Source organism: Montipora capricornis, chromosome 13 (genome assembly GCF_036669925.1).
Source record: "Montipora capricornis isolate CH-2021 chromosome 13, ASM3666992v2, whole genome shotgun sequence".
In the NCBI taxonomy this organism is placed as follows: domain Eukaryota; kingdom Metazoa; phylum Cnidaria; class Anthozoa; order Scleractinia; family Acroporidae; genus Montipora; species Montipora capricornis.
Window position 1 is genome coordinate 19,989,511 of NC_090895.1, and position 14,111 is coordinate 20,003,621.

Below are 14,111 nucleotides of genomic sequence, written 5' to 3' on the forward strand. Positions count from 1 at the left end.
CTTTGTTCTTCGCAATGCACACAAAGCGAGCAAATTCTTCTTCACTTTCATAATGCAGGGTCAAAATGCTCGAGTTCCTTGAACTATTAAAACCAGAGCTGATAATGTCAGAGTTCTTGCGCCAAACAAACTGCGGTTTAGGATTTCCATCTGCCTCACATTTAAGTCTTATCTTAGTTCCCTTCTTCACAGTTAAGGAGACAATCTTGTTTGACGCATGTATGCTGGGTGCATCTGAAAAAGATGACGCCCGACATTATTTACCCTTTATAATTTGTGTAAAGTTTTATTCACATGATATTTCAATACTGGAACTTAATTTGGGTGAGAATTAACTAGGCAAAGTTCTTCCTTGCTAAACTTAGGAGGAGAAGTCGTTGGCGAAGTGGAGAGAACACTAGCCTCACCGTCCACCAATGTGGCCCGGTTTCGATTTCCCGACCTGGCGTCATAGTGTGTCGAGTTTGTTCTCTCTGCTTCGAGAGGTTTTTGTCCAGAAACTCCGATTTTCCCCAATCGAGTTGAGTTAAATTGATTCGATTTCCATGTTTACTGTCCCCAATTACACACTGTGGTTTCCTAGCGATATAGAAGTCTTCAATTACGTTCATACTAGAAAAGTCTTACATAACGTTCATGCTATTACAATTACGGAGCTCTCCCGCGAATGGTCAAATTTGACTGTCACCGCCAAATAGCAACTCTTAATTCGGCCTTCTCATTTTAAAGTACGTCGGACGTACGGAGACCGTCCTTGGAATGTCCAACCCAATTGATGAACAGGTTTCAACCAGTTGTAGGTTTGGCCAAGAATTGTGGCGATGAAATTTGATGCTGATGATGTCGCTTCATTTTGATGAAAAAAAAAAGGAGGGGGGTGGGGGTCCAGGTAAATCATAACTTTCGCGTTTATGTGTATGTTGAGGAAGTAGTGCATGTGGCCCAGTGAATAGGACGCTCGCCTTGAAATTCGGTGATCCCAGGTTTAAGAACCGGACCACTGGTTAAATTGGATGTTCACCCAACTTCTCGGCTGCACTTGAAAATAGCCAACTGGTTCCGGCAGGTATGCTTTGCAGGTTGCAGGTTGCAGGTTGAAATTTAATTATAACTAGAAAACCGCTGGCACTTAAAAGAAAGGTAAAGCGATAGACTTACCGTGGCTGTTACATGAATAGCTAACCTTAGGCCTAATATTAATTAGGCCTAAAGAAAAGTCTTTAGGCCTAACGTTTTCTATACATGTAACAGTCACGCTAAGTCTATCGCTTTCCCTTTCTTTTAAGTGCCAGCGGTTTTCCAGTTATAATTAAATTTCAACCTGCAACCTGCAAAAGATACCTGCCGAACTGGTTCGTCCCCGGCCAACTGGGATCATCTCTCAAAAAATTGTTGTTCTGTTCTGTTGTTTCATTGATTTCGTTTCATTGGCACAAAAACACTGCTAAAAATCCCCTGTAAGGTGTGGTCGGTTAGGTATGTTGAAGGAAGAAAGCCACCATGTAGGCAAAAGGCCTCGCTGTGAACTATGAAAAACAACCTCAACTTGATACTATGTTTCGTTGTTTTCTCGAGCGTTACACTTATTTCAAACATAGTCGTTGTTCAGCTGAATCTCCGAATACTGTATATTCTTACGCCGCCGAAACTGAATCCAGTTAAAATTAAAATGGATCTTCATTTCGTCATAGATGAAGTGACTGAGTAATACTAATTGTGTGTCAAATAATATTCTCTTGAGGTTTCGAGAATTCTTCAAATTACACCAATGGAACTTGCAAAATTAAGTTACGTGAGATGCGGAATTTTATTATTATTATTATTATTTAATTTTTTTTTCGGCATTTCCGATCTTTTGATGTGTTTTAAAGATTGACTTAAAGAAGTACTCACACAACACATTGACAGCAGTAATCGCGGAAGTCTCGTTCTCATTATGACTCATAGAAAGGCATGTGTAATTGCCTGACTGAGATCGGTTCACACTTTCAATGACAAGGACCACGTCACGCACTGTTTGTACGGGAATTTCGTCCTTCAACCAAATAACAACTGGTGTCCCATCAAAGACTAGGCGACAAGTGATGTTTACATTGTGCCCTTCCACCACTTCCATTGTGATACTTCGAGAATCTGAATAGAGAATTAAAACAGTGTTTCAGACATCCAAGTCGTTACCTGGCACAAAATGATAAATCATCACATTTGTGAAAAAAGAAACAAGCAGTAATCCTTCGGAGGCCTCGAAATCCTGGAGTTGTAGGTTTCTGCCTTTAGAGTGTAGTTTTTGATTTAATTAGAACTTTTTTCTCTACCCTCGCCGCTCATGTGAGGCTACGAATACATGATCTGCAAGACCTGGATGCTGTGGTTTAGGCCTCGCTCTACAATATTTGGGGCTCTACGGATCTTACGCAAACCATACAAGATGAGTACGTATTTCCCATTTGACTATAAGTTAAGTTAAAAAAAAAAAAAGTCCATGCCCTCACCTGCTGTCGGCTTGACCGGACGATCCTGTGGACAAATGCAACAAAATAAACTAAAAAATACACTTCTTGGCTTTTATATGATGGCGGAAATCACGGAGTGAGATTTTGAGATGAAAGCGTTCCATTTGCACCATGTGAAGAATCGAGCCTACATTGAATTGAACTGGATTGAAATAATTGAACAATTAACGGAAATAGCCAAGGAAAATGAACCCTTCTAAAACCGCACACAAATTCGTTTATTTACCCTAAATAGTGATTATCTGATCTTGTCACACCGGGCGTGGTTTGTGGGAACGGAAACATTGACACTTTAGTTTTTTTTTTTACATGCCGGAAACCTTGACTGTAGCCTTGATTACGGATAATAGCGTTTATTGAAAGAATTACGAGTTTCGAGATTTAGAGCCGTACGGAAAATCAAGCCTTGTAACACAGAAGGATTCAGCCAATAAATTCTTTACGCACCACAATTTGCCCAGATTGACTGAGACAGTTAATTGGAACGAACATTAAACATTTTCAAAAGCGAGTTAGTCTCTATGCAGTATGTGTGCTCTATGTTTGATGCTTCGCTTTGCTTGCCTCTCTCGTCCCCTCTCTCTTTCTTTCTCTTGCTTCCTCTTCCCTCTTTCCTACTTGATGTATCTGTGTATTGTTGTCTTTTGTTTGTGAGTGAAGCTACGTAAACAACAAATACATTATAAGTCTAGAGACTGTTATATAGTTTTGACAAACAGGAAAAGATTATAAAGATTATGCAAAAATGAAATAATTTAAAATTGAGATGCAAATAAAATTGTCTCGTTGTTCGCATGTTGCAAACGTCATGTATGAACCTCATGAGGTGTACAAAATAAGATTCCGAAATATTATTCCGGAAAGTTTTCGTCCCCTGGGATTTCTGTTCTTATGAAAAGTAATAGAAGAAATGTAAACGGTGCTCGCTTTGCCACGTTTGCCAATGAAAGCTCTTTTTGGCATTTCAATGTAGACAGTTTCTTCTGCATTTAAAAAAATAATAATAATAAAAATACAAACATGTCCCGTTTTATGCCACCTAGAAGAGTAAGTAGCACGTTGTCAAAGCAAATTGAAATTCTCTGAGAAAGCAATTAACAGAAACACTTAAGGGTGTTTTTGAAAGATCAGCGAATTCATAACCGAAAAGTTCCATATGAAAGATAATAAACGGAAGAAACGTTCCTTTTACCTGCAAGTATGAGGTAATTTTGAAGTAAACAATTTTGCATACAAAGAAGCTTATGAAATGTTCGGCTCAAAAAGGACTTTCAAGATTGGATCTCTTTCGAGGTTGTTTGCGACTGATTGAGTTTCTTCAACATACTAATTTGATAATCACAGAAAGTTATGTCCAAAACAAGAAGGTTTCCTTACCTTAACTACAAGAGAGAACGGTCCTAGTTCCTCAGTCGGTGGAGGAAAAAGATCGACGCGCACCCGGATCCCGTAATCTCTTGCATCACTGGGCTGAACATTTGTAAGTTGGTAAGCGACAGTGTAATCTCGAGAAATATCACCCGCCCAAAACCAGCGCCATGCCAATGAGCTGTTGGCTGTCTGATCATTCGTCGTTCCACTTGAATTCAGGGTGAATTTTTTAAGAAATGAGTCTATGAAGTGATAATTCTTATTCCACGTACCGAACCACACCTCCAAGTCCTCTTTCTTTTCCTCAGCAGTAAGAATCAAATTCCATGTCAACTTTACGTTAGATCCAATAAAAGCAACAGTGGTTTCGTTGGGTTGGCTGCTAATTTTTAATCCGTGTAAAAAATCAAAAACTGAAAATAAAAGCAAGGTTTCAGGGCGTGTCACAGCATGAAAGCAAGGTTTCAAGGCGTGTCACAGCGTCAGAGGCAAATAAAATGTGTATCATATTCCCTCCGATGACAGAAATTAGTCGCACCATATTCAACAACGATTTTACGTTGGCTTGTAAGTGAAAAGAACGTTTCTGTGTTGTTTTCAAAGCGCATTACTTCTGATCTTTTTTGGCGACTGTGAGTGGACGTTTTCCTAAATCGCAAAAATTGTGCACTGAAAGGTGTCCAAATTAAAGAATTAAGGAGATCCTTTGTTTATCATCAATTGTTTTCTCTCTCTCTTTTTTTTTTTTTTTTTTTTTTTTTTTTTGCACAAATATTCTAGATTCACAAATATGCTAGATTCAAGGAGGAGGCACTGCGGCCCAGTGGTTAGGGTGCTTGCCGTGAACTCCGGACTTCCCGGGTTCAAGAATCGTTCTGACGGCTCGTTGAATTTGTTCCCGGTAGTCCCTGGTTCAACTTCCCGGCCGCACTTGTAAATTGCCCACCGGGTTGCCTCCTGCCCATTTGGATTCTTAACAGTCGTTGTTGTTATTGTTGTGTTCTGTTGTTTCGTTGATTGTGTTTCGTTGGCCCTGAAAAGCTTCTTTGGGAAGTGGTCAATTAAGTATGTATTGTATGGCATAAGACGTTTTCTGGTTTAAAGTCTCAGTGGAAATAATTTTAAAAACATACGAAAAACATCTGTTCAAGCATCACTTGAATGTAATAACGACTTTAGAGCGGTGATCGTAATTAACTGTACTTACAAAACAAAGGAATCAGCAAACTGCATGTAAAGTTGATGTAACGGAAAACACCTCCAATCATCTCGTCTGGGATGACGTTAAGGTCCTGTTGGGTTTTTGTCCCTTTAGGAACGAGTTAGTCCTTGGTTCTTTCTGCACAGATGGATGTACAAATCAGATACGAGCTGCAACCGTGCCAGTGACTAATAGCTGCTACAATCAAAATTTGCAATGCTGGAAACTTGTCAATACAATGGATACAAACGTTAACGTCCAAGCATACTCTGTAGAAAAAACGAGAAAAAAAAAAAATTGACAAGTTTACAGCTTGAAAGTTGTCCAAACAACAGTTTCATCGTCGAAAATGGAATTCTATTTAGATAACAATATTTTGTTTTCTTATTGTTTCAGAGCCAAACGGTATGGACATGCACAAACTTTAAGATAGACGTAGCTTCCTTCTCCCTGGTTGGGCTGACTAGAAGGGATGTATACTGAAAACTCTACTCGGTTTCATTTCGACCCGCGAATGGGACCAGCAAACCAGAAGGTCCGTGAAAACCCCCCAATCAATGTAGATAAGCTGTAGACAAGAAAGGCAGGACGCAGAGCGGCCCAGTGGTTGGGACGCTTGCCTTGCGATCCGGAGTTCCAGGGTTCAAGACTCCTTTTGACGACTCCTTGAATTTACTCCTGGTAGTCCCTGGTTCAACTTCCCGGCCGCACTTGTAAATAGCCGACTGGTTTGCCTTCGGCCGGTTGAGATTCTTAACAGTTGTTGTTGTGTTCATTGACTGTGTTTCATTGGCCTTGAAAACCCCACAACCCTATAACCCCATACATGGAGTGGTCAATTAAGTATGTATTGTAGTGTATTGTAAATGCACTGATCACGCCATCGGTGAAAAAAACACACGTAGAAAATAGTGGGTGAGTGAACTTTATTTATCTGGCTATCGATAAAATAAATTTTCGAGAAGAAACATCCCGATTTCAAGTTTTTAAGATACATTTTCCTCGATCAGTTATAAAACGGCCGTTACAACTGTCTCAAAATAAGGAGTTTAAGCACGCGCGTTTTAGAGACGCGGACGGCAACCGGAAGTGAGTTGTTATCCCTTTTAACTTGTCTTCACACAACAACATTTACATTGCTAAGTATCTTTTCTCCATTGGAGATGATTAGTATAAAAATCTGGGCCGCGACACCACTGCCCTGGCAAGCGAAATGTTCTCTTCCGGTTGTCGTCCGCGTTTCAAAAACACGCGTGCTTGAGCTCCCTAATAAGGTGACGTCACGCGATCTGGAATAATTAGGGTTGTCTGCCTGTGGTTTGCGCCAGCTGGCAGTTCCCAATGGAGCTGGGGCTATCAGTGCATTTGCATTGTCATCTTGAAATTAACAGGCGCACTGGACGCCAGTGCTGAATTTGACAACAAAGCCTTCTACTAAAACGTCGAAACAATTTTATCGCCTCTATTATCCTGAACTGCCCCTACAATAACATAAGAATTTTTCGTTTCAACACAAATTTTCCACAGAAATATAGCTGGACGAGACACCGTTGAAATCGTGTATGCAGCAACGGCGATTGCTACCGTATTTCCAATGAGGTTTTTTTGAACCATGGGATAGTTAAGGTGGCTGGAACCAGATTCACCACTTAAAGGAGAACTGAAGGTTCGAGATGAATTTTTTTTGTCTTATTAGTGTCGAAATATAACGACCTTTACCTGAAAATACAAGAAAAAATCCTTTTTCATCTTGAAAGGCCTCGTATTTGCCCGAAATCCTTGGATATTTTTCACATTTGAACGGCCGCCATTATGTTTTCTTTTTCTTCCCGTTACTTCCAAAAAAGGAATGTCTGCCGCAATGCTGTGACGTCATTTGCGCTCAAGCGAGTAGATGGTTTTCAATAAAATCTTCTGTTATTGTTTAAGTCTCAACATAATACTCCGCTTTCTTCGTCGTTAATACGCGTACATTTATGGTAGAACTTGAACCATATTCTTTCGAACAATTGCGATAAAGTTCAGGATCCGAGGAAGAGGAAGCAACCAAAAGGGAAGACTCAAGAAGGGGAAATACGACGTTTTGCAGCTGTGATTCTTGCGTAAACTGGGAGGCCGGGACAGCAAGAAAAGGAATGCATCTCCTGCTGCGAGATAAAGGAAGCTATGAACAAAATCTCAGGTGAATTGATTGTATTCAAAAGGAAATAAAAACAACTTGATTACTACGAGATTCTGTTGGCTGGTATTGTTGTTCTGTCTGTCATTTGAATTCAATTTGACAAACTTTAGCTTAAAGACATCTAGTGATGCTCATAGCTCTTAACTAACAGATCTACATATAAGCTTCAGTTAATATATATTAAATTACTGTGCGGGAAGATCACGCTATTGGTTGTGTAACGTAACATTCTAGCTTTTCGACCGTGTGTTTGCAAAGAGAAGTGCTGCAAACTACCATTGTGGGTCTCAGTCAAGCTCGTGGATTGTGAGCGCTGCGAGAAATGAACAACATGTATGAAGTAAAGACATAACTCTGTTCGCAGTTTTGAGAATTTTCAAACTTAAATTAAACATTTTTGTGATCGTTGCCGAGAGTATAAAACCCAGCTCTAAGCGCGAAAATCTCCCGAATAAAGAAAACATAGCTTACTTACTGGGTATAAATGGAATCGATGGAGTCACAAAGTTAACATTTCATCAATTACATGCAATTGTCGCATCGACCGCTTTGGCCAAGAGCGGCCTTCAAAACCGGAGGGTTCGAAATGATCCGAACATGTGTGACAGTGCTGGATATTTTGCAAGGTCGGATGATCTATTCTTTGAGAAGGCCTTTATTTTAAACAGGGAAACGATGAAAACTTATACTTCTTTTAGTGTCTGAGAGTTCTATTAGAACGGCCCATAGTAACGCACTGGACAATTTTTCAAGTTTCCCGCGTTCAAGTTAGTGTGCGAAATGACGTCACGATTAGCGCCCAAGCCTGCTGTAGTACAGGCAAAATGGCGGACTTCCATCGAGTGATCAATACGGATCTTTCTGGCCTCATAAAGACGTCAAAATGTAAGGAACCCCTTAAATATTGGAATATTTGCTTTAACTAAGTCAGGCACTACAAATTTGGGGAAAATATTCCATTTTTATCTTCAGTTCTCCTTAGAAGGGTTACAACTACTACAGTGTATCACGTAGTAGCAATGTTATGGTACCAAATGTAACACCAAGTATTGCTTAACAAAATATGCCCAATTTTGTCATGTAAAGGGTTTCCATGGCAACATGAAAGCTCTCCAAAACACTCTTTTGCTTCTTTATTTGCTTACGTTTCAAAAGTGAACTAGGTGACCTCCATCTACATATTTTACACATTTTTCATACTTAAATATCTCTGAAACCAATGCAGGTATTTCTAAACGGTAAACGGCGTTTTTAATCTTTCCTGTAATTCTATGTGATAAACCTAAAACTTAAAGGGATAAAAATTTGATCATAGCAGCACTTTAAAGTTGTGAAACTGGTTCCAGCCACCTTAAGAAAAGTGGTCGGAAATATTTTGCCATTTGCAATTGTGGATAGGGCAAAAAGCAAACTGATCTCCAGTCTGTGCACGTTTTTACTTTTGTAATCGGATTAGGATTGAGTGCTGACTTTTTCAATCTTTTAAATCTTGAATTAAATGAAAATTAACCATCAAAACATGACATCTCATAGGATGCGGCGATGCGGATCCGGTAACTCCCTGGAATCCGCATCCACCGCATAAAACAGAAGAAATGCCTGATATTAGTGATAAAGCAGCAGCTTACCATCCTCACAAACATTAAAGCGAAAGAGATTGACTATTTTGAAAAGCTTTTTTTCCCTGAACACTAAAGTCAACATGCCATTCCGTTCGCAAGATGAAAGGTCGTAAGCAGTTTCCACGCATTTTTCTCAATAAGCCTGGACACTAGTTCAACCGTGTTGTAAATTATAATTTCATAACATACCCTGGGATCGAAAAAAATATCCTGTCTCAACTACAAGATATATGAAATCGTACTGAAAATAGGAAGAAAGTGGTGAATGATCGGGGGAATGGATCGCGGTCCAACCACATTACAATTTTGCACTATATGTCCAAATTGAAACAAAATTCAGGACGAGAAACAAAATAAATTTTAATCGGCTTATTTATTTTAGCAAAAGCTGCGGCAAAATGCCAACTGTTAACCTTTTTATTTCAACGGCGAAAGCTGGTCGCAATTTGGCCACTCCTCCAGATATTTTAATCGCAAAGGCAAAACAAAATCAGTCGCTTATTGGTCGCAATTTCGAGTCTTGATTTACCATAAGCATGTAAATACATTGGACGCGCCTAATTATTAGTTTTTTAAATTGTTTTATTTCCGTTGCAATTTCCGCATAATCAACGCATCTTTACGTATAATATAGACAAAAATATCAGAAATATCCGCACAATCTTTAGTTTTTTGTCCTCATCCTATCAGAAGCCCAGCGAAAAAACATTTTTTTCTTTGGTTGGCTCTCTTGCAGATGTTCACAATCAGCTAAGGCACTAGGAATTAGAAAAGTCGGAAGAAAACTTTTACATGTTTTTAAGAAACTGGTTATTTTCTCGGAAAGAAATCAAAATAATTCAAGCACCAAAGCACGTGCACGTGTCGGCTAAAATTAATCTTTACGCATTATTCTTTATCAACAGTTATCGAAGGGGCAGCATTGATGTATATATGAAGCAGAGAGACTACCGATTAGGTATAAGATATAGATTGCAGAACTGCAGACATGCAGCCTGCCAACAAAAAAGCCCATTTGTCAAATACGTACTGATGAAACTTGATAACAACAGACACATACGATGTGTCAAGCCCGTAAATCGCCTAACCGACTAGCTTTCTTTCCATGGGGCCACTTCTCTTAAAAAATTAACGTTGTATTTGCATAATTGGAACGAAAATTCTAGATGTTTTGGTTGTTTTGCACTCTAAAATTCTTCTTGGGGCTAAAATATTGTGCATCAATCAACATTTTTCTTCCCCTGAAAAATAATCTTCAAGGTTAAGTGTTACAAATGTCTATTCTCGGCCTGGGATTCTCGGAAAAGCGATTGTGGGGACTATGGTAAGTTAAACATCGAGAACATTGAAAATTTAGCTAAATATATTTGACCGGAAGTAAAACATACCTATTAAATTTCATTAAATACCCAGTCTGCAATCTGCAGTCTTTAGTCTGTAATTTACTGACCACAAAACAGAAACAAACCAAAAAATGTTCTCAATACTGCAGTGAACTTATTGTTTTAAAATTTGATGCTTTGTAGTACTAAATTAAACTAGTTTCTCTCTCACTAGCCTAGCGGCTGGCGAAAATATGCAAATGTTGATAAGCGCAGGCGAAAAGCACCAAAGGAGCATCGTCTTTTGAGACACTCAAACGTCACCTAAACCGTTTATGAGCTCAGTGGCTATATGTCAAGTGATTGTCGAAATTGTGTTTCAAAACAACTACTGTATGTCAACTTACCTTAATATCGCAAAATGATCCAGGAAACAATAAATTTGAACCACATTCCTTCCATGATCGAATAGATAGCTCTCACTTACCCAGAGTCCTTGGGCTTTTTGGTCAGCGGGTGAGCCATATAAGGCTGGAACGTTACCAACCTTATATCCCCCCCCCCCCTATATCAAGCCCCGACCAGCCATATCAGGCCCCAGCAAACAGCAGGATTTCTCGGTCATATTTAACACTTTTTGACCTCCGTACGGTCAGTAAAAGTCAGGAACAGTTCGATGATCAACAAAATGAAAATTAATTCTTAATCCCAAAGCGGCTGTGTTTTATTTTTTATCATCATATCAGATATCGCCTCGCAACTTCGTTCGACATGACCTCTGCTCCGTAGTTAATGGTTGTCACGTCTGAAGATGTTAAATGTGACAAGATGCATATTATTAAATTTCGCTACAAGAAAAATGCATTCTGTGGAAACAATACACACAAAATGTAGCTCTTTAACCTTTCGCATTGTTGCCGATGAGAATTAAAGTACAGACGACTGCACATTTGATACTAATACCGATTTAGAGAACGACAGGAGGTAATTACGCAATTCTTTATTATTTTGATTTTGGTGACCACAAGGCAAACGCTGCAAGCAATTCTTCATCCATCATTCGTTATTTCTGAGTCACAATTGCAGGGATTTCAATAGAAGCCAGTTACCGGCGGTATACCGCCGCCGCTTTGCCTCTCACCGCCGGCTAGTTTACCTTGATTTCCAGTAAAAATGCTATCATAATATTGTCAAACTGCCGCCTTCAATGGGCTATCATGGACGGCTATTTCAGAAGTCACTAAAACCCCTGCAATTGGCATGTGGGACGCTTATAAAGACAGAGGTCCTAGTTGGGCAGACGGATTAAAGAAGCACTTGTTCGCTCGCATTTTAGAGCAAAACAAACAAACAAATCAACTTTTTCTTTATGCCCAAAAGAGTACAGATAATTGTTATTTAATGCCAGTTGACAATAAAAATTCGATTTTCATTCCTGAACAAAGGAAGAACCGATTAGTGCCCAAGGAAAGAATTTGTGTCCTAAGTATGAGCTATTACTGGTATTCTGTTTTGGCGCTGTCGTTCTCTTTCGCTCAGTCCTTTCATTTCTGTTCTAGATGTAGGCGTAAAACGATTCTCGTCCCGTCTCGACTGCCTGCCCCTGGGTCTCCGAGAATGAGGTCCTCCGGGCATCAGAGCTTCTAGAGATATGTCAAAAATTGCAATACGGAGAAAAAGCAGCTCTAAGCAATTTAAAAATAAACTTTCAGCTTTAAGTTTACACCCTGCAGATGTTTGACTTGAATAACCGCGTAGCCACCAGTTTGGACCACAGATACCATGATATTTCAAACTAGAATGAAATCCGCGAAAACGCAGATAGAAAACATCTTCCAAACCGTTTTCCACCTGAACACGAAAAGCGTTGACTATGTAAGAACACTCGTTGTTATATAGTAAGGCCGTGTAGCCGCGTCGAGCCACAGAAAGCGCGCGAAAAATGAGGCCTAGCTTATGTTCAGGTGAGTTAACCCTGGTTGAGCCTGCAATCCAATTGAAAACCAGTACCTGACCTCAGTGAGCTGTAAGCTTGAGCCCCCAATATGGTCATGTGATACTGGTCAATTAATCAAAAGATGGATGTCTAATATCAAAGATTTATGCTGTAAACCAGGGTGATACTGGTCACATTGGCATAGATGGAGGGGTGGACATACGGACGTACGTACGTACGGACGTCAATGACGTCATAGCCATAAAACCAAATTTTCTCGCATCGATGGGTTACCATATTTTTTTATCTATGGTGCTTCGCGCCTTCGGCGCGCGCTGAGCTCCGCTATTATAAGTTAACAGTTATCAGAAGCTCATGACCTTGAAGCGTTTAACTCTGGTTCAGTGCTGACGTTTTTCCGGTTTAAAATTTTCCTTATTGGATGTAACGTAGCTCGTGCATTTTCCCTCACATGGACTCTCGATCTGATTTTTGTCCATATTTGGGCATAAAAGTGGTGTCCTAAAATCCCCAGCTTTGTTCCAAGTAAAGAGTTGCAAGTTACACGCTTCAAGGTCACGTGCTTCTGCATTTATCCAATATTCAAAAAAGGTTAAAAGATATGCAAGCAATGGTCAAGTGTTAACTATTGCTTTTCAACCAGATTAATCCATTTGCCGATGCTGACCAGCCCTTTGCAAGTCTCTCCACGAGCGCTGTTGCTTCTCCAGAAATTGACCGAGACTTGTCCAGAGCATATGAGGCTTCATATTAAGATTTCAAGAAAGAACGATTCGAGCCCAAATGGTATAATAGTAATGATGATGATCATAATGATAATGACGATAACGATAAAAATAATAATCATCATCATCATCATAACAAAATTATTATTATTATTATTATTATTATTATTATTATTATTATTATTATTATGACAGTTTGAAACTTTTGAATGTCAATACCTTAAAGCTACCTGGGGCGTTAATCGTAACCCAGGAGCTCCTTAAAAACACCATGTTCAAGTCCTATTTACAAATATCTTTCTAAAAGTATTATCCACTTAAATCTATTAAACTATGTGAAAATATAAAATAAGTGATTGCTAAAATTAAAAAAAAAATGAATAATAATAAAAAAATAATAATAATACATTTTTTTTTTACAATAATGTCCTTTGCTGAATTGAAATTCGCGTTATATTGCTCGTAAAGTTTATGTGATTACTTTAAAAGTGCGGGCAATATTAAGAGAGCTTGATAAGACCGATTTCTGCATCTTTAGAAGGACTCCTTTAGTTCTCACTCTTGACCCGAGTAAATTCCTCATTCCCTCCTCCATGTCTGTGGACCATCCACCTAGCACGTCAATAATGATGTTGTATTGTTGCACATCGTACGCAGGGTACTGTCGCTTTATCTCCCATCTTAGGGAGGCATACTTGGCTGTCTTCTCCTCTTCCTTACTTGTTCGGTTATCAATCCATGGACAGCTCATCTCTAATGCTATCACCTTCTCCTGTTGGTGGTCGATAAAACGGGCATCGATTCTGTTTGCTCTCACCTCGGTGTGCTCAGCATAGAGCAGGACATCCCAGTAGGCTTGAAACTGGTCGTTTTCATATACCGGTTTGGGTTTTACTTGGGAGAACCATGGTGGGACTTTGTCAATAAGTTTGCGTCCTTCAGGATCTCGAAGAACAGGATCTTCAAGGCGTTATTGTGCCTTTCCAAGTACTTGTTCTGGGCCAAGGTGGGACATCCATCTAGAATATTCTGAACTGTTTCTGCTGATCTACTGCATAGCCTACATGCCACTTCAGTAGCTGGTCGGGCTCGCACCTTGTGACTGTAATATATTCGTGTTGGCAATAGTTGCTCGTAGAGCTCGATCACTCCTGCAACGGTGTTAGACGGACACAACGTCCAGTCCTTAAGCCAAGCAAAGCAGTCTGCTTTACTCAG

General features: G+C 39.6%; 1 protein-coding gene across 3 annotated transcripts in view; it reads right to left on the bottom strand.

Annotated features, from left to right (window-relative positions):
• LOC138028202 (fibroblast growth factor receptor 1-like) overlaps positions 1-10,758 on the bottom strand; it is a 29,797-nt gene extending 19,039 nt beyond the window's left edge. Inside the window, exons 1-7 of one of the 3 annotated variants that reach the window (XM_068875647.1) lie at positions 10,619-10,688; positions 6,805-7,232; positions 5,092-5,354; positions 3,891-4,297; positions 2,493-2,517; positions 1,894-2,133; positions 1-234 (exon numbers count right to left, since the gene is read on the bottom strand). The exon at positions 1-234 is cut by the window's left edge and continues 42 nt beyond it. In XM_068875647.1, the coding sequence (XP_068731748.1) occupies positions 1-234; positions 1,894-2,133; positions 2,493-2,517; positions 3,891-4,297; positions 5,092-5,152 (967 nt within the window). In that variant the 5' untranslated portion in view covers positions 5,153-5,354; positions 6,805-7,232; positions 10,619-10,688. Of the gene's footprint in view, positions 235-1,893; positions 2,134-2,492; positions 2,518-3,890; positions 4,298-5,091; positions 5,355-6,804; positions 7,233-8,895; positions 8,981-10,618 lie in introns of those variants that run through there. The other 2 variants (XM_068875646.1, XM_068875648.1) reach the window with 2 other exon arrangements.
• Positions 10,759-14,111: the final 3,353 nt, after the last annotated feature.